Here is a 25328-nt window from a genome sequence, read left to right on the forward strand (position 1 = left end):
CAGAAAAACCTAAAAATGCTCAAAATTCAAACTAAAAATGCTAAAACTTTACCAAATTTTTTAATATTTTTTTTATAATGTTTACATGTGTTATCTGAATGCATACTGAAGTGAACTGACTTTAGGACCCAGCGGAACAGCTCATTTGCTCCATATAGAGCTATAAAGGCCATCTAGAGTCATGAAATATCATGTTTTATTATTATAGGTCGGCAAAGACGCCCAGTGTAAGATATTTTGAGCTGAATTAAAAGGTTTATGCATGAAATTGTGAGTTATTTTGAATTTAAGTTGAAAGAATGTGCTTAAATTACTATTTATTATTTATTGATTAAATATAGTAATTTAAAGGTAAATCAAATAAAAAATAACAAAAAAATATCAAAATGAAGTAACAAGCTTTCTGGACAAAACATTTTTTTACAGGACACGAGGGAAGGATGAGGGTAACCTAGATATAACCAATGACTATTCATGTAAAACATTCTAGAATCATATTTAAACAGCTTGCTAATGTTAGCGTGGTATTTCCCGCTCTCCCCTCTGGCAGGTTTTGACTTTGGCGTGCGGCAGAACAGCGAGCGGGTGAACCACGTGAATCTGCCGCCCTGGGCCAGGAACGACCCGCGACTCTTCATCCTCATACACAGGCAGGCTCTGGAATCGGATCAGGTCTCCCAGACGCTCTGCCAGTGGATTGACCTGGTGTTCGGGCTCAAGCAGAAGGGCAAAGCTGCAGTCCACGCCATCAATGTCTTTCATCCTGCAGTACGATTCCTTATTACGTACAGCTTTAGCACATGATCTTTTTAAAATAAACAAAGCCTTTCAAAAACATGTTCAGCCACAAAGAAATTATATTGTGCTTAAAAGAAATTAAGCTTATTTTAGGACCACCACCATTCAATGGGTACGATTTTTTTTAATGTTTTTGAAAAAAGCTCACCAAGGCTGCATATTTGATCAAAAATACAGTAAAAACACTGGAATATTATTACAATTTAAAATGGCTGTTTTATATGTGAATATATAGTAAAGTGTAATTTATTCCTGTGATCAAAGCTGAATTTTCAGCATCATTACTCCAGTCTTCAGTGTCACATGATCCTTCAGAAATCATTCTAATATGTTGATTTGATGCTCATTTATGATTATTATCAGTGTTGAAAACAGTCAATATTTTTGTGGAAACTGTGATACATTTATTTTTCAGGTTTCTTTTATGAATACAAAGTTTAAAAAGAACAGCATTTATTTGGAAAAGATTTATAAATGTCTTTACTGTCACGTTTGATCAATTTAATGCATCCTTGCTGAATAAAAATATTAATTTCTTTAAAAAAATATTTCTGACCTAAAACTTTTGAACATTATTGTATGTATCAGCATTATTGTAGATCGGCTGTCTTTGCTCTTTCGATTTCTCAAATCCATCAGACATTGATAAACTCACATCGGACTTGCGCTTCATTTTTCCCCCTCTCTCTCTCTTTAGACTTACTTTGGCATGGACGTTTCTGCTGTTGAAGACCCTGTACAGCGTCGGGCTCTGGAAACTATGATCAAGACGTACGGCCAAACTCCCAGACAGCTGTTCAACGCCTCCCACATCAGCCGAGCGGGAACCAAACTCCTCTCGGATGCAGAACTGCCGGCGGCCATGGGCCTCCTGGTGCAGCTGGCCTTCCGAGAGAGCCGGGAACAGCCCAAAGACTCCACCTACCCGGTACAGCACACACACACTGCGGACATTATTGTGCGGTTTGACATTAAATAGCTTAAGGATGATTTTAAAGTGCCCCGTTATGCTATTTTTAAGGTTCCTAGTTTTTGTTTTAGAGTTTTCCACAATACGTTTACATGCATCTAGGTCTGCCTTCGACTAAAGATTTTCCTAGTCAACTAGTAGTCGTTCATTTAAGCGATTAGTCGACTAATTACAGCCCAATTACTACAGCCCAAAGACTCCACCTACCCGGTGCGGAAATTATTGTGCAGTTTGACATTAAATAGCTTGAGGATGATATTAAAGTGACCCTGTTATGCTGTTTTTAAGGTTCCTAGTTTTGTTTTAGAGTCTCCTACAATAGGTTTACATGCAGGGTTTGAAATGAACTTTTTCACCCAACCGGCCAATTTGGCTACTACATTTTTAAGATACCGGCCATTCAGAACTTCTACTAGACAAAAAAAAGAAAAAAGAAACAGATTAACTACGTCACAGATTTTACACATTCATTTCTTATTAAAAAAAAATCCTGTCTTCCAGCATCTCCTCCCTTCCTCTTTCATCCTCATCACCAACAATGTGTTTAAGGTGGACCGATTTATACAGTACAAAGAACATAAAATAAGTAGGATATTGGAAAATAACAATGTCTTTTCTGTTGAACAAATGCTTTTTAATCTTCGCTTTTGCTTCGATGCAAAGGAACAAGCGCCGTTGTTTGTTGCATAGTGACGTGTGTGTTCAAGTAAGCCAGATATGCGCAGATTCTGTGTAATACGCTGTAATTAATATATCATGACTCACGAGTATTTGCACTAAATCTGCGCAGATTTGGCTTACACAAACTTCCCCAGCAAACTGAGTAAACATAGTAACATGCCAAATTAACTAGTGATTTGACAGCATTAATTGCCTATATATTACAACGCACAGATAAATCTTTCCACAGCGCACCGGCAAACGTAATGATTATGAATGGGAGCCTGTCAAAACATTTTAATAATTTATTGCTAATGTTTTCGGCTGCAGAGATTACGTCGACAAGGCTGACTCGTCATCTCCGCAGTAGTGGACGTTTCATACGGATTACATAATCTGAGAATACTTATTTTCCATTCGGATTGGTTCATTTAAAAATAAACATTTCAAGCTTTCTATAGATATATTTCTCATGTCTGTGAGGCAAGTATACACTGAGTTTCAGTTCAGAGCGAGCCGACTTGTAAAGTTGCTACTACTTGCATGTTTCAAGTGATAAGCCATATTTGAGGTTGATGAATGTTTGGATTTCCTGCCGTTAACGATCTGTCCCTCACGGACCGCGTGATTTCGCCACTTCCTGTGGAGTTTTTTTTTTTTTCGGTGACTAAATAATTAATAAAATGTTGGCCGACCAAGCCTCTTCTAGTCGACTAATGATTAGTAGGCAGTCCTACATGCATCCAAGGTCAGAGAAAACTTACATTTTCTCATAACATACATTGCACATCACCTCGTTCATCAAAGAGCGAGAAAACGGTTCATTCGAAGATTCAGTCTCTCTAAACCCCCTCCTTTCCGAGAGTCGACTCCGCTCTGATTGGTCAGAGTCACATGTCGCTTGAATCCCAAATGATCTTTTACAGCCTTTAATCCTCTCCTGTGATTTCCAGAGTCCTCTGCCGTGGATAAAGGGCTTGAAATGGGGCGAGTACGTGGGATCCCCCAGTGCTCCGGACCCCGTGGTGTGTTTCAGCCAACCTCACGGCGAACGCTTCGGGTCCCTGCTGGCGCTGCCCACACGAGCCATCTGCGGCCTCTCCCGCAAGTTCTGCCTCATGATGATCTACAGCAAGGAGCAAGGTGGAGGACACACACACACACACACACACACACACACACGAGAAACTGCCTCATCATTCATATAGACATACAATTATAGACCTGATACACAGTGACGTTCAAAAGTTTGGGGTCAGCAATATATATATATATATATATATATTTCTTCTTATTAATATGTTATTCATCAAGGACGCATTAAATTGAAGACATTTATAATGATGCAAAATATTTTTATTTTAAACAAATTCTGTTTGTTTTTTAACTTTTAATCTTAAAAAAAAAATGCATCATGGTTTCCACAAAACATGAATCAGCACAGCTCAGTCCCACCAGGATTTCATGATTTTTTTTTGTGTGATTTTGAGTGCGGTGTCTTAACAAACCTAAAATAATATTTTTTTCAAAAGTGTTAGGCTATTAGATAACTTGCTAGGCTAGTGTAACGGTGTACTATCTAGCTTTAATAACATGATCACTTAAGGTAGGCAATATGACCAAAATCTTATAAGCAAACCACAACCAAACTTTTGTAAGTAAGTATTTAAGTAGGCTAAATAGTCAATAATAAAATAAAAAACAAATGACAATAGAACAAATAAAGATACAGATACAAACAGTTGTTGTTTGACTAACATTAACGACACAGACACCAGCAGGTACAGTATATTAGGCTGTTTTCACTTTAAGACCTACACTAATGCAACGATCCAATACTGACGCACGTCACAAACTGTTTTGTTCATTTAAGGCGAGACACTACAGGTGAATAGGGTAAAAATTTTAAATAATAGATATCACCATGAAACTTCCTCAGTTGATTACTTACACAAGTATATAAAAAAATTGTATTACAAGTTTTAGAAATTTGTATGTTTAATTATGTTAACATTATCTAATTAAATATGCACAATTTTGCATATATTTTCGGTAGATAGATCTGAACATATGATAAAGCCAGGTGCAAAATTCTTTTTTCATTTTGTTTACACACAAGATGAAAATAAAAACTCAGAGGGATTTCAGGATATATGCTTTCATTACCTAGGGAATCAAAATATACTGTCCATAGCCATAAAAAATTGATTTTCAACATATTTTTTTGATTAAAATGTCACATAAATCAGGCCAGGAATGATTTATTAACAAATCCCTCTGAAAATATCTTCAGAATACTGCTAAGTGTATAACTGGAAGGTTTGGTGTACACAAGTGCTACATAGGCTGAGATGTTTGTACTGGAGAATGACAAAAAACTCATTTTGAGAAAACGGCAGTTAAAGAGTTAAATAGCTCTAAATGAGAAATCGTCGTTAGCTTTAAATCCCCCTTTGGACATTCACGATTGGTTACTGATAGAAGGGAAATGCCCATATTTGGGTTACATAGCGTTGTGCAGGAGACTCCGAGCTTTACAACGACACCGGTCATGACAGACTTCAGTGAACAGACGGAGCTCGGCGTGTCGCGTTGGAATGCTAACTTCCTGGTAAATTCGGGAGAAACTTACTGCCGCAAGTAAACAAAATTTAATAAAATAAACATCTTAATGTATATTTTGAACGTTTCTTTATTGCAGCTTGAAAGAACACATATTGAAGGAGTAAACTAGCCCAAAATCTCAAAACTGACCACTGCATGAAAATTGATGTTTTTGCCTGCCGTGTCTCGCCTTAAGACATAAACATCAACAGGCATTTAGACATTTAGATTATGTGTATTTGACCGTTCAATCGCAATAAGCCTAGACAAGAAATCTAAAGCAAGTCTGACATCGGTCAGTATGTCAGTACCGAAGTTATCATATCAACATCTCTATCCTCGTGAAAATAATGCATTATAACTTTAATTAAATTAGGGATAGTTCAATAAGATAATTATAATAACATTTTTTGTGACCTTTTAATTTTTTATGCAGGATTTTGTTGATTTTGCGTTGTATTCAACGATCACCGATTCCTGAAAAACTGGAGGGACTGCAGGGCTCCAGACTAACTTTTTTTATTAGGAGCGCTGTAGCCCCTGACTTAAAATTTTAGGAGCGCAAGCAGAAAATTTAGGGGCACACCTTCACATTTCCCCCTAAATAACTATTACAGACAAATGCTTTGATAATAAATAGACTTAGCGTACAGAAATTATGGTGCAGTTTTATCACAGGGCTCCAGACTAACATCTGAGGGCAGCGGCACTAAGTTCTACAGAAAGTGTTTGGTAGCACTGTGGGATGACAAAGCACTGAGCTTAATTTGAGGTGTATAGATAAAGTTCAATTTAATTATTATCATTCATAATGTCTTAATATTAATTCAAAAGCAAAATGAGTGACAAAATAGATATTAGGGAGTGAAAATAGCCAATAAGCTCCCTCAGCAGCTATGTTTACAATGGTAATTTAGTCTTTCTTTTTTTTAAAAAATAAGTGTTTTCCTACTTCTAAAAACTTTCAGTTTTATAAATAGAGACAATCTTTAAAAGGATGAACAAAAATGTTTTGGTCAACACATTAAAAATAACATTTAAATATGATATAGTTTTGAAGTGCTGGAAAAAGATGTGTAGGCTACTTTTATAACCACAGTATACCATTATAGTTATGCCTGGTTCAGATTACACAATTTTTTTGTATGTTACGATAGTCACTGTGTCAGATTACACGATTTTGACTCCTAAAAATCTTGTCATGTCCTGGACAAGAAACATTGTCAGACTACACGTTGCTTTACGACCAGTCATCGCGAGCCGTCTCACACACACATTCACTCGCACATGTACACATGCACTCACTCACACACACACACACACACGCTCTCACTCACTCACTCACACACACACTCACTCACTCACTCTCGCACTCTCGCTTGCGCACGCACACACACACACACACACTCACTCGCGCACACACTCTCTCACTCACTCTCGCTCGCTCACTCACTCACTCGCGCGCGCGCACACACTCATTCACTCTTGACGGAACCCGTCATGGAGGACCGTTAAAAAATTAAACATGCTAGTCTTTTTGTTGTGATGTCGTAAAGCATCGTACGCGACGTCGGTTGTCGCCCACTATCACACTATACGAGATGAAATTTACTGGTCGCACATGTCGCACACACTCAAATTTTGGTCGCAAAATGCGACCATTTGGTCGCAGTCTGGAGCCCTGGACTGACAGCTGTTTTCAACATTAATAATAATCATAAATGTTTCCTGAGCAGCAAATCATCATATTAGAGTGATTTCTGAAGGATCATGTGACACTGAAGACTGGAGTAATGATGCTGAAAATACAGCTTTGATCACAGGAATAAATTACACTTTACTATATATTCACATAGAAAACAGTTTAAATTATAATAATATTCCACTGTTTTTACTGTATTTTTGATCAAATAAATGCAACATTGGTGGACAGAAGACTTCTTTCAAAAACATTAAAAATCTTACACTCTCCAAACTTTTTAACGGTGCTGTCTATGAATTTCTGATGCATTCCAAATGTATTGTGCACATCTACATTTATACATTTATTAGCATATATTTTTATTCAAACAGATGTCAGTAACAGATGTGAAAAACAAAAGACTGTTTATCAACAATAACAGCCATAATCTGTGCAAATATTGAATGATTAATCAGCCCAACTATATGATTTGGTCCATGACCAGTTTCTGGTACTTTTATTGCATCTGCATTTTATCCCAATTATCCACATCAATGAACACAGTTCTCATTGTACCTGAAGAAATTACGTTTGCCATCATAGAAAATTAGCTCAAAGTACAAATGAAGTGTTTCTCTGTGTGTGTCAGGTGTAAGGAGCATGCACAGCACAGACATACAGTGGTCTGCTATCCTGAGCTGGGGTTACACCGACAACATGCTGCGTCTGAAGAGCAAACAGAGCGAGCCGCCCATCAACTTCATCCAGTGCTCACCGCTGCATCAGGTCAGAGCCGTAAACACCGCTAGCATACGCCGGCTACGCTTGGACAGCTTTCAGATTCAGTTTGTGATGTGGCAGTGCACTCGTCTGTTATATGTACAGCACACACTTTTAGCTGGTTTGGGACCAAATGCTATGTTAATCTTTGTTAACGTTAGTTAATAAAAATACAGCTGTTCATGTTAGTTCACAGTGCATTAACTAATGTTAACTAATGAACCTTATTGTAAAGTGGTACCAAACATCTTAATATTCAACAATATTATTGATCTGACTGAATGAGAACTGAACTGAGCTGGACGATGACATCATTTTTTTTGCAGAACTGCTTTATAGAGGAAATGAACTAATTTAACCCTCTGAGGTCTGAGCTGTTTTCTGGGCCCTGGAGGTGTTCTGACATGCTCTGACATTTCTGGTTATTTCTGTTACTTGTGACATTTTCATGGCTAAAGTCTAATTACACTGTATTCAGCACAAACTCTGCTACAATAATATATCAGCAGCATGTATGTAAAAGTTTGTAGTTTTGAGATAATGACATTTATGCGTGGTTTGTGAAAATACAAAAAAAAAATCTCACTGAAATAAGGCCATGAAACCCATACTGATTATTTCTTCACAAGACTTTTGAAAATTGTATGACGTAGCCTAGAATATTTGCTCTAAAACTATGTGAAAATCACCCTGACTGCTCATTCAGATAAGACAATATATTGATTTAAAAATTTTACGACGTGTTTTGTGTTAGAAAGCTTTATGCGCAAGCTCATTAATATGTAAGCTTTTCTCACCTGAGAAAGACAAAGAACCTCCCCTAACGGCCCTATTAGGAGCTATCAGGCCTGTCATTCTGGGCAACCTTGCACAATACTGTAAATGAGGAGATTTAAAAAAGAATGGCTTTTAAATTGTTTGGATTTATTTACAACACAACATGATTATTGGATTCAAAGATACACAACAAATGCCAAAAAAGCACTTCAAAGACAGAGACCTTTGTGCCATTCCTAAAAACATTGTACATACCTTTCATTTCCAAGATTTTCACTTTACCGTGTTCACGTACTGAGACTCATGTGAATGTTGAAGTCCTCAGTGGCATCTGGGACCTGAAAAAAAAAAAGTGAACATACTGATATCAAGAGAAAGGCCTGCACGATTTTGGAAATAAATATTAGATTTTTCTGGTTAAAATTGCTTTTTAAAATTCCTTTTTAAAATTCACAGAATACACACACACACACACAAATGTTTCCAACAATATATAATATAATGATGAACACCAGGTTTGTTGTGCCTGTAGGTAGGGCTGTGCCGGTAAACTTGACAACCGCACCACCGCGGTTGTAAAGCGCCACCGCGGTGGCTGAGGAGTACCGGCGGTGGTTTGCAAAAAAAAAAGTTTGTATGTGAATGCTGTTTTACATTAATATTATGACACACAAAGCTTTGTTTACAAAATAAATAATAGGTTAGCAATTAAATGTTATATTGCAGGCGCAGCCATGGAAAAGTTTGAATTCATGACGAATGAGAGAGTTGTGCGTGAGTCCATAAATTTAAACTTTGTCGGCTTTGAATTCTGGTTTGCGATCTTCACCCGATAATCAGCGAATTTAAAAATATTCCATTAGTTATTCCATATAGAAAGTTGAATTGTCTACTTTTAAACAAAACAATTAAAAACGAAAATAAACCGACTAGCATATGTTTATGTATTCCGTATAGTGTGCAATTCTCTCTATAGGTGCGTTCACTGCGAAGATGACGAGTGAGCATCGTCAACTTCATCTTTGCAGCCCAACACTGACACAAAAAAACCCACTTTATTAATAAACAATTCAAATGTCTCCTTGCTATATTTGACACGTTCATAATCATTACTTTTGCCGGTTTGTGACAGCTGTTGTGTGCGTTATTGGCAGCGTCACCCACATGAACGCGTCAACCGCATCAGCACCAGAACATGGAGATTTTATTTTAGAGAATGATCGCACAACAGACATTAGAACATAATCGAATATTCAAAAATCGTGACTCATCCCTGCATGGAATCTCTTTTTTCTTTTCCCATACCTTCACTCGCGTCTCACCCATTTCCAAAGGGGATTATAAACGTTTCTTCCTTTGTTCGCTTTTAGGTCGATTATTTTCGTATTCTTTACTGTGGTAAAGTAGAAAAAACGCTGTAGGACAGATATAGCCTACATTTTTTACATGTACGTCAAATTCTTTTTAACACAGTTTGTGCTTGTTATTAGACATATTGGTATAGGCGCGTCAAGTTCATTTGTAAAGCGCGTTTCACACGCGCGGGTGATTTTAGTTTGGCTTTCTCTGGCAGCGCGCAAACATAGCTTAAATGTCTTGCCCATGTGGAAGATAAAATTCGCTCTTCATACCTTTTACAAGTAGAAAACATGAAGATATCAGAAAAGAGATTGATGGTCTCTTTCCTGCTCGTGTCCCACATCCCTCTCAAAGCGCAGAGCGGTAGGCTGTATCACGCGTCTTTGTGTGGAAATATTAAACAAAAGTTTTTTTTTTCTTAAATAGATTAAGATTTTTCTTAAATAGAATAGATTTATTATATTATGTAAGTTACCAGTATTTACTGATATTTATTGCAATGCTTTAGAGGCTTTATTGTGTTGTTTCTTTGTTTTTATTTATTTATTTCAAAACAACCCCCCAAACACCGCAACACCGCCGGTATTTGGGTCCATTACCACCGCGGTGGTAAAAAACTGCCACCGTCACAGCCCTACCTGTAGGCATAAGGTATATGCGCAGTGCCAGATAAAATAATAATAACAATAAATAACCTATAGCAGCCTATAAATCTTCCAAAAGATTTCAGTAACAACTAAGCTAGAGAAAAATATATTGATTATCATGTTACTTCAAATGTTTCCATCCGTTATGATGATATGAAATGAGATAATAATAAAAACATGAAGCCGTTTGGTGCGTTTTGCTTTCATCCAAAATATGATGTGTACATTCAAACGCGATCGCGCAGGAAAATATGATACATTCAAACGCGATCGCTATCAAAAATATGATACATTCAAACGCGATCGCTATCAAAAATATGATACATTCAAACGCGATCGCGCTCAAATATAAAACATTATGGTTACCATAAACATATCTATGTTTGAGCAGATATCCACAAACACAGTAACAGTAAACACGGGTCTAAATATTATAATATTCCCCATATATCTAGCAACAGTTCAACTGCAACGTGACATTTATGCAACAATAACAAACTAATATGTAAGAATTTCTTACCTTACACCTTTCTTGTCTTCAAATCGCGTTCTTTTTCTTCTGAGGTAGCCTAAATCCAATGTAAGCTCAGGCACGTCTTTCAAACTCGACGAGTTGAAAGTGAAGTGTTTTGTTGTTGAGGTAATGAGCGAGAGCGGTCCATGTGGAGATTTGCATGTGAATATCTTTTGCGCGAGTGGGCGTGGCCAAATTAACTGTAATGAGGAAGCGTTTGAGAAGCTGGACATCTTGTTGGTTTTATACAAATTACTTAAACAGAGAATATTTGTTTTCGTTTTAAATCCGATCATTTAAAAGTACACACTTAAATGTTTATAAAGGTATATGGCTCATAAATGTGTGACAAGTATTCACTGAGTTTTGTTTCAGTTTATAGACGTGCTCAAGAAAAAAAAGTTCACCGCGACGGAGAGGCAGAACGCACACCCTGTTTATTTTCTTTATTTTACAAAAGCACAATGTTTTGGTTTGATTGTAAGTGGACACATACAAAAGGAGAAATATCACAGATTCTTTTTTTATATTTCTTTTTTCTGTATGACTATAAATGACTGAGTAATTTAAGTTTATAGTGCTACAATGTGGAGAAAATCCAGCAAAACGCGCCCGCGCGTTTGTCGACCTCAGAGGGTTAATAATTGATGATCTTTACAATGGAACTGAATCAACATCCGAAATGCATTATTTTCCTGTTAACCCTGTAAAGCTGCTTTGAAACAAACTGTATTGTATAAAGAAATGCTATAGAAGTAAAGCTGACCTGACAAAGCATAGCACACAAAAACATATCCAGGTCATATTTTACCCCTAAATCAAGAGAACACAATAAGACACATTAATTTTTGTCATTTTTTACCGACACGCAAAGAGCACCAAAGTATTAATTACATTGCTGACCCCCCAAGGCTTTGAACAGTAGTGCAATTTTTTATTAAAATTTTTGGTGTAAATATACATTTCATATAAAAATTTAAAATAGTATTTTTGTGCATTTTTGCATACCAATTAACACAAGCAATAATTTGCCAAGTGATCGACACGCGAAGAGAACCAAAGAATTGCTGATTTGGGTGAAATATGAGCCACCAGGCTCGTTCTTAACGGGTTTTGTGAGATTCTCCCTTTACGTAATCACGTCATCAAAATGTCCCCTTCTTCATGAGTGTGTTTCCTCGTCTCCGCTCTGATCTGGGTCTCTCTGGTCTCTCCTCAGGTGTCGAGTTGTGCCTGGGTGCCGGACAGTTGTCAGCTGTTTACGGGCAGCAAGTGTGGAGTCATTACCGCCTACAGCAACCGCTTCACCACCACCATGGTGCGTAACCATGGCAACATGCCCCCACCCACGCAGCCGCCCACGTCCATTATCACTCCCTGTAGAGCACCTACACACACACACACACACACACAGTGTTTGTAGTGGCCTTGTTAGTCATCTCCCGGTTGCCCTAGAAACACATTTCCTGCGGCCCACAGGTGGGCTGAAGTCTGGGCGTCAGACGGCGCTTTCATTGATAACCTGTTCCTCTTATTCGTTTCAACCAATCTTTCTGACATTTGAAGAGGTATTTCAGCTGATATCATTTGAATGAATTCTTATCAAGTTCATTTTATTTAGTTAGTTAATTTTATGTATTTTTCTCATTCTCTTATAACATTCAGGAATGAAGGCAATGTGAAGTCTTGTTTCAAGATATCGTATTGCTTTTAATGGGTCCCTGTTTATGTAAAGCTTAATAAAGAATTAAAAATAATTATTATATATATTTAATTTAACTAACTTAGACCTCAAACATAAGTACACTGTAAACACTTTTTTTTGAAGATTATTATTTTCAATTTATATCATTTGAATGCATTCTTATCAAGTTAATTTTATTTAGTCATTTAATTTAATTTATTTTTCTCTTTCCTCACGTTTATGTATTCATACATTTTACATGTCTTTATTTACGTATTCAGTACATGTATGACTTGTACTTATAACATTCAGGAATGAAGGCAATGTGAAGTCTTGTTTCAAACATATTGCTGTTAATGGTTCCCTGTTTATGTAAAGCGTAATAAAGAATTAAAATAAAATAAAGATGATGTAGATGATAAAAAGGAGAAATAAAAAAAACCTCTTTTGATCAGCAAAAGCAGATACTCTGAAGAATGCTCACGCTGCTCTTTTCCAAGACCAGATATTGTCAAGGTCCATAGAAATTATTTTAACAAAATTTTTAGGTGATTTAGTGTATATATTTATTAGCAGATCTTTTTATTTAAATAAAACAGAGACCAAGTGTAAAAAAGAATCCAATTTTAAAGGGAAAAGTTGGCGGTTTATCAACCAATAGCCATAATCTGAAAATGCACAAGTATTGAATGATTAATAAGCCCAAGTAATATGCATTATCAGCCAATTACTTGCCTGCATTTTGACCAGTTTTAGTGCTTTTATTGATTGTACTCTTACATACAGCCATGTGGTGGTTTGTTTACCCTGAACCATAAAACGAGATCAGAATCATCTGTTAAAGCGCTCTTTCAGCTCATTCAGGCCATTATCAGTGCTCTAATGAGGCCATTAGCCAAACCCCTGAGAGATCTGCAGTTACAGTCGTTCTCCGTGTGTTCTTCAGCCCACAGAGATGGAGGTGGAGTCTCAGGTTCACCTGTACGGTCACACGGCCGAGGTCACAGGCCTGTTCGTCTGTAAACCCTACAGCATCCTCATCAGCGTGAGTCGGGACGGCACCTGCATCCTCTGGGACCTCAACAGGTTTGTGCTTAACCATTCATATATTCAGGGTCATGATAAACCTGGAAGAGCCATGTGGATGAACCCTGTATATTACATTTATGCATTTAGCAGACACTTTTACTCAAAACAACGGGCAGCAAAAGCAGTTTAGCCAATGATATTTGTAATGAGAGACAACAATATTCATAATATACAATGCCAGGTTTAGTAGACAACTATATTAGGATGCATATTAGGATATATTAAACAATGTAGATGCAGAAAAAATATTAAAGTCACACTTTTTTACACATCAAAATCAACAGTATGAAATTTTTAGGAGCATTAAGACACCTTTCACCCTCAAATTCTTATTACTATAATGTACAAAATGACAATTCTATATATAAAAATATATATATTTTAATGTATCCTCAAGCATAAGGTCCTGTAGACCTCAAACATAAGTACACTGTAAAATAAAAAGGATTTTTAGAAGATTATTGGATTAAATACTATTTTCTGTCTTTCTACATAACTCTTTCCCTGCCATTGACGGAAATTTCTGGCTTTCCATGTTTTCACTGTTATATGGTAGGGGGGCGCTATTACACATCTTCTGAAAGAGTTCAGAACCTCCTGATCAAAACACAGGAGAAGAAGAAGCAGAAACGAGCAATAAAAGCATTGCTACATGTAAAATAACATGATCATCAACATTAAACAGCATATAAATCAGAACTGCCTAATGTTATGAATGAAATGTTGACCCAGGACGAGTTACAGGACTGTGAAGCTTTGAGTGTTGATGGATCCACTCCATCTGTGTTTTAATCATCGTTCTGGATCCGATCCAAAGTCTTTGACAAAAAAAAAATGCTTTTTGATCAAAATGTTGCTTTTTTATTAAACTTACCCACATTCAAGTGTTGATAAAAAAAGAATGCATTAAGCTAGAATAAAACGCGTACATCTTGCATGTTCAGATATCCATACAAATTGGTGGGGAAAGAGTTAAAGTACAGTATAGAAGTGTTTGTACTGCCTTAGTATTATAATAATTATCTTATTTAAAAACCCTCTGTTGCAGTATTGTATTTTCTCTGTTGTACTGCAGTAATGCGACTCTAATGTGTGTTTGTTTGTGGTTTCTTGTGTTAGGCTGTGTTACGTTCAGAGTCTCACGGGTCACAAGAGTCCAGTGAACGCCGTGTCCGCCAGCGAGACGACAGGAGACATCGCCACAGTCTGTGACTCAGGTGACAATAACAGTTAATACAAATATATTTGCCCAAAAAAATATTAATTTGTAGGTAAGGCAAGTTTATTTATATAGCACATTTCATGCACTTATGGTAATTCAAAGTGCTTTACACAGAAAGGAATTAAAATAATCACAACATAAAAGCTGGGAAAATTAAAAGCTATAAAATTAAAAGAGATGATGATGCATAGATAAACTTCTCATCTGGCAAAAACGGTATATCACATTTTATATTCATTCATTTATATTCATTTTATCACATTTATATTCATTTTGAAATATGACTGTGTGAAACTCCAGATCATCACAGAAATGGAAACTAGTTGTAATCTGGGCTTGGAACAGCTGGAGGTCAAGGGTCAAGTCTGATTTTGTCCATTACACTCCCCGAAGTCATTAGACTAGTTCTGCAGTCATTCCTTGTTTCATGAGGAAACTCTAAAAAATGCTGGGTTGTTTCAACCCATGTTTGGGTCAAAAATTAAAACAGTTATAAAAGGAATTAAAAGAGATATAAAAATGATATAAGGCCCTTTCACACCTTGTTTGGTCCGGATTTTCGGACTTTTCAGTTTGGGTCTGAATCAAAATTACAGGTGTGAAACCTCCCCCGGACCACGGCCCGGACCAAACAGACGAAATTTGGTCCGACGAAAAGAGGTAGTCTCGAACTGAGCAAAGGTTTGGTTCGTTTCTAGTGTGAAAGCATTTCCTGTACGGTTCAGACTTTCAGACCATTTACAGGAAGTTACAGTGGTTCCCGCGTAGCCTAAACCACTGAAGAAGAATATTTATGTGCAGATCTGTCAGTCTTGCCACAGCGTTTCTTCCAGCGTATTCCATATTTGTCCTGCCGGCAACGATAAAATGTTCGCACAACGAGGACGTTCATTTGGCGAATGTGAACTAGCCTCGAGTATAGTCGGTGCTGCAGGGAGTAATGTCGTAATAATAAAGTATAGTGGCAACGATATGCGTCTGTTCGTTCATTCTTGTCAAAGTTACCCGCCGTCAGACGCACGTCCGTTTACAAACCAATCAATGTCGAGATGCAGCCCACATAGATGATGCCGACAGGACGCAAGTACGTCATGTAAAGTTCTTTAGTGCGCTCGCATAATTGCAATGTGAAACCAAACCAAAACTAACCGAATGTATAAAATGTATCAGAACATGAACTTTGGTGCGGACTCTCAGGTGTGAAAACGCCCATAGTTATAAAAGGAATTAAAAGAGTAAAAAGATAAACTTCTCATCTGGCAAACACCGCTGTATCATGTTTTGCACAGCCGCTTGTTGTACGGTGTGTATAATGACGTCCTCTCTGTGTGTGTGCAGTGGGTGGAGGAAGTGATCTGAGGCTGTGGACGATTAATGGAGATCTGATCGGTCATGTTCACTGTCGAGAGATCATCTGTTCGGTGGCGTTCTCCAATCAGCCGGAGGGAGTGTCGGTGAACGTGATCGCTGGCGGGCTGGAGAACGGTGTGGTCAGGTACAAGACTCACCCGAAACCCCACAAACTACACACTTTTAGCTGGTTTGGGACCAAATGCTGTAAATTAAAGCCACTTTGGAAACAAGGTTGAATTTGATGAAGCATTGCACACATGCATGCAAAAGTTCACACTTCCTGTGTGACATCACTTGGACTTCCTGTGTGCATTATTATTGAATATTATGGTAACATTTTACAATAAGGTTCTTTAGTTAACATTAGTTAATGTATTAACTAACCATGAGCAATACATTTATTTATTAATCTTTGTTAACGTTAGTTAATAAAAATACAGCTGTTCATTGTTTGTTCATGTTAGTTCACAGTGCATTAACTAATGTTAACATGATTTAATAAAGTATTAGTAAATGTTGAAATTAACATTAACAGAGATTAATAAATGCTGTATAGGTGCAGTTCATTATTAGCTCATGCTAACTAATGTGTGTAGTTAACTAATGTTAACTAACAGACCTTATTGTAAAGTGTTGCCAATATTATTATTATTGCATAGCCATATTGAATGAGTTCCATAAAAACAGAATGCATTGTGTTTTAAGACTCTTATCAATGCTTATCTTTCCTCTTCTCTGTCATCATATTTCATTCTCTACTTGTTTCTGTCTGTCTTGTCCTTGTTCTCGCTCAGGTTGTGGAGCACATGGGACCTGAAGCCAGTCAGAGAGATCACCTTCCTGAAATCCAACAGGCCTATCATAAGGTACACACTTGCACATCATATGACGTCACACAGATTTGTTCTTATATCATGATTAGAAAAGTTACGTGCATCTATACACTACCAGAAGTGAACAAAAGTTTGGAGCAATTAAGATTTTTTTTTGTTCTTCTGCTCACCAAAGCTGCATTTATTTGATCAAAAATACAATAAAAAATGTGAAATATTATTACAATTTAAAATAAGTGTTTTCTATGTGAATATATAGTAAAGTGTAATTTATTCCTGTGATCAAAGCTGAATTTTCAGCATCATTACTCCAGTCTTCAGTGTCACATGATCCTTCAGAAATCACTCTAATATGATGATTTGCAATTATTAATTATTAACCATTATTATTGATGCTCAATTATTAATTGTGGTTCTTTAAAAATGTTTTTGGAAACATGATTTAAAAAAATCAGGATTCTTTAATGAACAGAAAATCCAAAAAAGCAGCATTTATTTGAAATTGAATCTTTTGTAACATTATAAATGTCTTTACTGTCACTTTTGATCAATTCAATGTGTACTTGCTGGAAAAAAGCATTATTATTATTATTGTTGTTGTTATATTTAAATCTTATTTACCCCAAACCTTTGAATGGTAGTGCATCACGTTTTTTTGTTTGTTTTTTTGTCAACATTGATAATAATCATAAATGTTTCTTGAGCATCAAATCATCATATTAGAGTGATTTCTGAAGGATCATGTGACACTGAAGACTGGAGTAATGATGCTGAAAATTCAGCTTTGATCACAGGAATAAATTACACTTTACTATATATTCACATAGAAAACAGTTATTTTAAACGGTAAAAATATTTCACAATTTTTACTGTATTTCTGATCATATAAATGCAGGCTTGGTTTTCTTTCAAAAACAAAAAACTTTTAACTGATATAGCAAGTGCATTATTTGCTCCTGATGATCATGTGCCTGATGATGTTTCTTCTGGATTCTCTTGCAGTCTCACGTTCTCGTGTGACGGACACCATCTTTACACGGCCAACAGCGAGGGCACGGTGATCGCGTGGTGCCGACGAGACCAGCAGCGCATGAAGCTGCCCATGTTTTACTCTTTCCTCAGCAGTTACGCTGCAGGCTGATCCCCGTGTGCCACAGAACCAGTGACCCCGCTGACCCCGAAAGAGGAGGAGCCAGAGGCACAAGCCCCGCCCATGACCATCACAGGATCCGCCTCCTGATCCGCCATGGAAACGCACGGCACTTTATGCTGTGCTATAAGCAACTGTATCATAAAGAGCGTGTAAAGTGTGTTTCCATACATGCGTCGGGGGTCGTGAGGCGGAGCGAGCGCAGGCCTTTCCCACCGGATCACTTCTGTTCGTTTGTTTTGTGTTTGGTTTGACTGATGATTCATGTCGTAGTATTTGTTCGTGATTTTTGAAAGCTGCTAGAGTCTAGTCCTCCTAAGACTCGACGTTTGAAGGCCTGTTTCTCTTTCCTTCATTATTATGTCCCTCGTCTCTGCTATCCTGAGAATAGAAATCCTGCTTTTGAAGCCAGACCAGACTGAGATAATCTAAACACTAGCGTCTGCATCGGTAATCCATGCAGGGTATTTCTCTCCCAGACTTCGGCATGCAGTGGCAGAATGAATGTGTGCACGCAATGCCTTGTTAAACTTTATTTATTCTCAAACAAGGATGAAAGCCACATCTAAACGTGTTTCTCGTTCTTTATTCTAATATGCACTTCAGACGATCCTGTGACGATGTGCAAGTGAATGTCGAAGGTGGTCGTTCGTCACTCATGAATAACAATATTTATTCTGTTATTTATTCCACCAACTCAAACCAAACGGCCACAGTTGCCAGTTAATAAGCGCATCAAATTCATATTAATTCATTAAAAAACATGCTTTCGTTCTGAATCTGTTCTATACTGTTCAGTTGTGTTATAAATGATTGCATGTTGTGATCAAGCATTATCTATCATTGGAGATGCAATGCAAAGTTTAGTCAAATCTATACCTTTAGGACCAAATCACTAATTCATGGGTGATTTTTTTTTTTTTTTTTTTGGTTGCAATAAAAACAACCTGATTACTGTACAAAGGCAAAGCAATATCACTAAACAATTACACAATTTCATGAGGAAACCGATGCTCTTGAAGTCTTAAGTGTCAGTCAGCCTTAAATGTGGAGGAGAAATAACTGAGTTGAAGTAAACGAGTGTGTTATCTGAACATGATCCAGAGCGTTCTCTGTTTGTGTTGTTTTTCTTTTCTTTTTTTCTGAAGCATTCTGTATTTTCTCTTACATTGCAACTAATTTAATTAGCTTGTCTTATATTTTAGTGTTTACCAGAAAGGGAATGCTTTCACCTTTTTGTTTTGCATTATTTTCAGAAATATCAGACACATGTATCTCTGAAGTCGTTCACTCTCAGTGTGAGTCCAGAGCGCCAGCACTTCAATGAAAGGTATTTAGAGAGAATCATCTGGTGTTTACTGAGCACCCGGAGTTATGTGCTCGTTTTATGGTTTTGTTTTTTTATGTTTATGTATAAAATCTGTTTTCCATGCTTGCATTACATACATATATCTCTTAATTATTGTGCACAGTGTTGTCATGTTTGCAGTTCCCTCAGAAAGAGATTGATGTTGCTGTCATTGTGTGAGTTGTTGACTGAGTTTGTAAAGCAAGATGTGTGAATTTGACAAAACTATCACGAAAAAGGCTTAATGTTTTCAGTCGAGTGTTGAATTAACAGTGGTTTATGTAAATTAAGATTGATATGTTCACCAAGGCCTGGCTGGGACATTTCTAATTTTTTGTATTTATGAAATATGTAATAAAATGTCAACTATATAATATATATATATATATATAAATATTCAAGAAATTTTGATTCAGTTTGTTGCACTTGTTTCTCATGTTCAATGTTAAAAATAAAGGTTTTGCAGCAATGCCGTAGAACTATTTCTGGTTCCCCAAAGAACCGTCCAGTCAACAGTTCTTACAAGAACCATTTCTAGAACATTTTAATAATATAAAGAACCTTTTGCGTAATTGAAAGGTTCCATGGATGTTAAAGATTATTCATGGAACTCGATCCTAATATTCTATATTGATCAGTTCTATTCTATTGTGTTGTGTTCTAAATTATTCTGTTCTACATTTACCAGTTCTATTCTGTTCCATTATATGCTAGTTCTATTCTATTATACTCTATTCATAAAAGTTAGCGAGTTCCTAACATGTGCGTCTATTTTATTGGTTTAAAAAAATAATAATTGCAAGAGTTTTTTATTTAAACATTTATTTACAGAATATAAAAGAGCCAGGGGTTCAGGGACGGACAAATATTATATAACATTTGAATTGAGAAAAAGAAAGAAATAATAATAAAAGAAATAAAGTAGAAAATATATAAAAATTAAACAAATAAATAAATGTGGAAATATTGATTAAACAGATTACATAAATATAACAATCCTCTCCACAAAACAAAATAATAATATAAAATAAAGATTATATAAAAAAATTAAAAAGCGAGCATACATTCAAAGTTTTAGTAGCCTTTTTGTTACAGGAGGTAGACAAGAGTTTAGTATAGACATTAACATCATCTTGAAAGTGAGAAAAATTAAGGGACTAATTGCGAGAGATCTTCACGCGCCTAACATCTGTGTTACGTCACAGTGCGAGTGTTTTGGAGGCGGTTACGTCATCCCGGTGACTGGGAGACCCGGTGATGTCACATTAAGCAGGGAAACCTCACGTGCCTCGGATGCGCCCTGCAGAATAATGAGCCCTAGTGATCCTCCAGCTATACTAAACATCTGATCTGATAACACACACACACACAACGGTCCACCGATACTGGAGGACGCGCGCGAAGCGAACCGTCTGATTTCTTAAAGGCGCAGTGACACCTGCATCCTCGCGCGCGCCGCGTTTGTGCGTCACATCGAGGTTCCCCTCCTCACATCCCATGAACCGACACCGAATCAACCCAGCAGAGCAGAAACCGGGGAAATACTCGACGTTTGACGGCGTTCGGCGGATGCACGCGAGCGGACGGTGACCGTGTGTGTGTGAGGTGTGTGTTGCGGGTTTTTCCTCGTCGCGTTCGGGTGGAGTCGAGCCACATACTGAAGTCTGACCACTGACACACTTCAGGTGGGTGTTAACACGCGTTCCTGTGCCTCGCCAGGTATTTGTGCTCGTTACGTAGATTCGAATGTTCTATTGCGTAATTTTTGGAACGTTTGAGTGCAACATTTGTAACAATTCCAACGTTCCAGACGTGACCGCGGGTTTATGGGCAACGGTTTCGCTTAATTATCTCATGGTAAATACGAGCGATATGAACGCGCTCGTGTTGTAGATTTGGGATGAGGGATGATGTATGTATGGATGGATACATGTTTTTCTTTTTTTTTGTGGGAATGATGCTGGAATGACCAGAAGCGCGTGAGAGCGAAAGATGGACGCGCGCGAGTCTCTTGGGCGTTTGATTCCATCGGCTGGAATTCCGCCTTTATAATCGAAATGATTATGATGAAGATTCAGATGTTCAATGATGAGCTTCACGAGCTCTGTGATAATTCACGGAATGGCCTTTGAATGGATGGATGGAGGAACATCACGACCCTCGTGTGTTTTTGCTGATTCTAGATTTTGTCACATGTCGCCTACAAATAACAAGCATTAAATATGAGAGCTAAATAGCTTTAATGGTTTATTATGATGTACTATATTGAGATGAACACACATGTTCCAGTGCAATGGTTGTTTCTGGCCTTTATTCAGCACTGTATCATTATGAATGTATGGAGATGTACATGATGCACTGAGGGTTAAAAGGGCTGTTATGAAGCTCATGTTCTGCTGAGATTCACTTTACTGCTGTCTAGTGATTTATTTGTGAAAATAATACAAATAACTTCAAAATGAACCTCTATGATTCTTAGCTGCTCCTCTGACCTGTTTTGACAGGTGTAATTGGAGCTGTTATATGGGAAATGTGATTGTTTAACCCAGAAATAAAAAACATTTCACAGAATGGGAATCCTGGAAATATCAGGGAAGCATAAAATGACGGTGATTATTCTACTGTCTATTCTATTTCTGTCAGTGAGCTTTTTTATTTGATCAAAAATACAGTAATAATAGTAATATTGTGAAATATTATTACGGTTTAAAACAGCTGTTTTCTATGTGAATATATAGTAAAGTGTAATTTATTCCTGTGATCAAAGCTGAATTTTCAGCATCATTACTCCAGTCTTCAGTGTCACATGATCCTTCAGAAATCACTCTAATATGATTATTTTATGCTCAAGAAACATTTATGATTATTATCAATGTTGAAAACAGTTGTGCTGCTTCAGATTTTTGTGGAAACCATGATTTAAAAAAAAAAAAAAAAAAAAAAAAGACTTAAAGATTTCAAGCTTGAATGGAATTAAAATAATAATAAATCAACGATCAGAGAACAAGTGCTGTTCCTCATATATTAACACAGCTCAGATTCAGTCATTCAAAAATACAGTCACATTGAGACTCTTACAGTAAAGTACTGTTTACATTTAAATTAAAGTCACAAAAATTGACAATCATGTTTTTTTATTCTAAATTATTTATCCATGCACATCATTTTGTGCCTCATAATCTTTCATCTTAACTTCCCCTCCCTCTTATAACTTCTCTTCTCTGATGATGTGGGTGGGGCAACCTGTCACTCACATGTGATCCACCAATAGCAAACCACAACCATCCAATCAATTCCCCACGGACAAAATCAAGCCCCGCCCTACATTTGCATAAACTGCTAAGACTAGTTCTACAAGTTATTCATCACATTTTTTCTTTAAGACTGTCCATAATTGTTTTAAGTCACATAAAAACGTAGTTAACGTGCCGCTTGACTCACCGCTAGATGCTCATACTAGTACTTAAGACATAGTCTTAAAGGGTTAGTTCACCCAAAAATGAAAATTATCCCATAATTTACTCACCCTCAAGCCATCCTAGGTGTTCATATCTTTCTTCTTTCAGAGTTATATTCAAAAATATCCTGGATCTTTCCAGCTGTATAATGGGAGTGAATGGTACCTTCGATTTTGAAGGCCATAAAAGCGCATCCATCCATCATGAAAGTAATCCATACGACTCCAGGGGTTAATAAAGGCCTTCTGAAGCAAAAAGTATCCATATTTATAACTTTATAAACTATAATCACTGGCTTCCAGTTTTTCCACTGCATGGTACGGCTCGGTTCGGCTCGGTACGGTTCGACTCTTTCTTTTTTTGAAGTTTATACTCTTTTTTTTTTTTTTTTTAAAGCAAATACTTTTAAAACAGGCGCTACAGCGCTGGCTGTTGTCTACTGGCTATTTAAATCTAGCGGGTTTAGTGTCTCGTGTCGTAAATACAATGACGCTGGTAGTGATGATTCTGTCTGACCAATCAGTGATCTGCAGTGTTTTCACGTCACATTTTAGTATCGGTACGGTACGCTTGGAACCTCAACAGAGGTGGTACCATTTAAAGCGAGCCGTACCGTACCGTACCATGCAGTGGAAAAGCGCCAAAGCGTGCCGTACCGAACCGAGCCGTACCGTACCATGCAGTGGAAAAGCGCCATTACATCCGGAAGAGTGACCTCTGACCCGATGCATGACGTCGGAGGTCTCTCGTCATGCGTGGGGTCGGAGGTCACTCGTCATGCGTGGGGTCGGAGGTCTCTCGTCATGCGTGGGGTCGGAGGTCACTCGTCATGCGTGGGGTCGGAGGTCTCTCGTCATGCGTGGGGTCGGAGGTCACTCGTCATGCGTGGGGTCGGAGGTCTCTCGTCATGCGTGGGGTCGGAGGTCACTCGTCATGCGTGGGGTCGGAGGTCACTCGTCATGCGTGGGGTCGGAGGTCACTCGTCATGCGTGGGGTCGGAGGTCTCTCGTCATGCGTGGGGTCGGAGGTCACTCGTCATGCGTGGGGTCGGAGGTCTCTCGTCATGCGTGGGGTCGGAGGTCTCTCGTCATGCGTGGGGTCGGAGGTCACTCGTCATGCGTGGGGTCGGAGGTCTCTCGTCATGCGTGGGGTCGGAGGTCACTCGTCATGCGTGGGGTCAGATGTCACTCACTCGCATACGGTCGTTACCCGAAGCCAGTGATTAGGCTATAGTTTTATAAAGTTATAAATATGGATATTTTCGCTTCAGAAGGCCTTTATTAACCCCTGGAGTCGTATGGATTGCTTTTATGATGAATGATGCGCTTTTTTGGGCTTCAAAATCTATGGTACCATTCACTCCCATTATAAAGCTGGGAAGAGCCAGGATATTTTTAATATAAGTCTGATTGTGTCTCTGAAAGAAGAAAGTCTTATACACCTAAGATGGCTTGAGGATGAGTTAATTATGGGATAATTTTCATTTTTGGGTGAACTATGTCTTTAACATAATGGCTTTGTTAATGCCGTTTCACTCGTGTATATACGTCACAATAGGGAAGACGGTCCTTCTTTTTCATTCATGCAAGATCCCGTATTCCCATTCTGTTGATAATGAGGGGGTTGTGACTGTCATGTGATCTGTGTGCAGGACTCAATCATGAAGGACGGCATGGCCAATAACAGCACCGCCAGCATCTCTCAGGCCCGGAAAGCCGTGGAGCAGCTGAAGATGGAGGCCTGCATGGACAGGATAAAGGTCTTTATCTTACACTAACCCTAACCCTCAGTTCAACATGTTCATGCTTTTATTGCTTTGCGAATGATTGAAAGACTTGCTTTGTAAGATGGACCCTGGGAAACTGGGGAAAAAACACAACTAAAGAATCTTTTATGGAGTTGGCATGTTGTACAGAACGCTTTGGGATTTTTATTAGCTGAATATTAATTAATTTATGTCTTGAAGCTGGTATGCAATAAACACAAACAAATTGTGAACGACTGATCAGTGAAAAAAAGCACAACTTTCTTTTTAATTGACGTTATTGAAAGATCTTATTTTTTACTTTCGCTTTTCACCATCCAATCATTTATTGATGGATAAAATCTTTTTTTTTTTTCTTTTTTTAAATACCCTTGTTTCAAAAAAAAAAAAGGAAAAAAAAGTAATCTCTCAAAAAATATTTAGGCCTAAACTAAAGATTTATGCATTTGAACTGCATATAAAATTTCCATGATTTGGAAATTACACAGTTTCAACACAAACAAACTAATAAACTTAATGCGATTCATATTTTTCAGTCATACAGAAATTAAACAGAAAAGATTTCTACACTAATAAAACTATTTGCATCTGTTTGGTTTTATTTAAAAATCATATCTTTTCACTGTGCATCTATTT

At 37.5% G+C, this 25328-nt stretch overlaps 2 protein-coding genes across 8 annotated transcripts in view; both read left to right on the plus strand.

Annotated features, from left to right (window-relative positions):
- The window catches only part of lyst (lysosomal trafficking regulator), a 125399-nt gene extending 105461 nt beyond the window's left edge, over positions 1-19938 (plus strand). For all 7 annotated transcript variants that reach the window (XM_084093959.1, XM_084093961.1, XM_084093960.1 and 4 more), the window contains 10 exons: positions 551-768; positions 1496-1726; positions 3382-3571; positions 7363-7499; positions 12010-12108; positions 13421-13560; positions 14683-14780; positions 16124-16280; positions 16933-17004; positions 17974-19938. In XM_084093959.1, coding sequence (XP_083950085.1) covers positions 551-768; positions 1496-1726; positions 3382-3571; positions 7363-7499; positions 12010-12108; positions 13421-13560; positions 14683-14780; positions 16124-16280; positions 16933-17004; positions 17974-18112 — 1481 coding nt within the window. In that variant the 3' untranslated portion in view covers positions 18113-19938. The remainder of the gene's footprint in view (positions 1-550; positions 769-1495; positions 1727-3381; positions 3572-7362; positions 7500-12009; positions 12109-13420; positions 13561-14682; positions 14781-16123; positions 16281-16932; positions 17005-17973) is intronic.
- Positions 19939-20853: 915 nt separating this feature from the next.
- Positions 20854-25328, plus strand: part of gng4 (G protein subunit gamma 4) — a 15420-nt gene continuing 10945 nt past the window's right edge. Inside the window, exons 1-2 of the mRNA XM_084093852.1 lie at positions 20854-21154; positions 24579-24686. Of these exons, the coding sequence (XP_083949978.1) occupies positions 24588-24686 (99 nt within the window). The 5' untranslated portion in view covers positions 20854-21154; positions 24579-24587. The remainder of the gene's footprint in view (positions 21155-24578; positions 24687-25328) is intronic.

Source organism: Abramis brama (genome assembly GCF_963993115.1).
Source record: "Abramis brama genome assembly, chromosome: 19".
In the NCBI taxonomy this organism is placed as follows: domain Eukaryota; kingdom Metazoa; phylum Chordata; class Actinopteri; order Cypriniformes; family Leuciscidae; genus Abramis; species Abramis brama.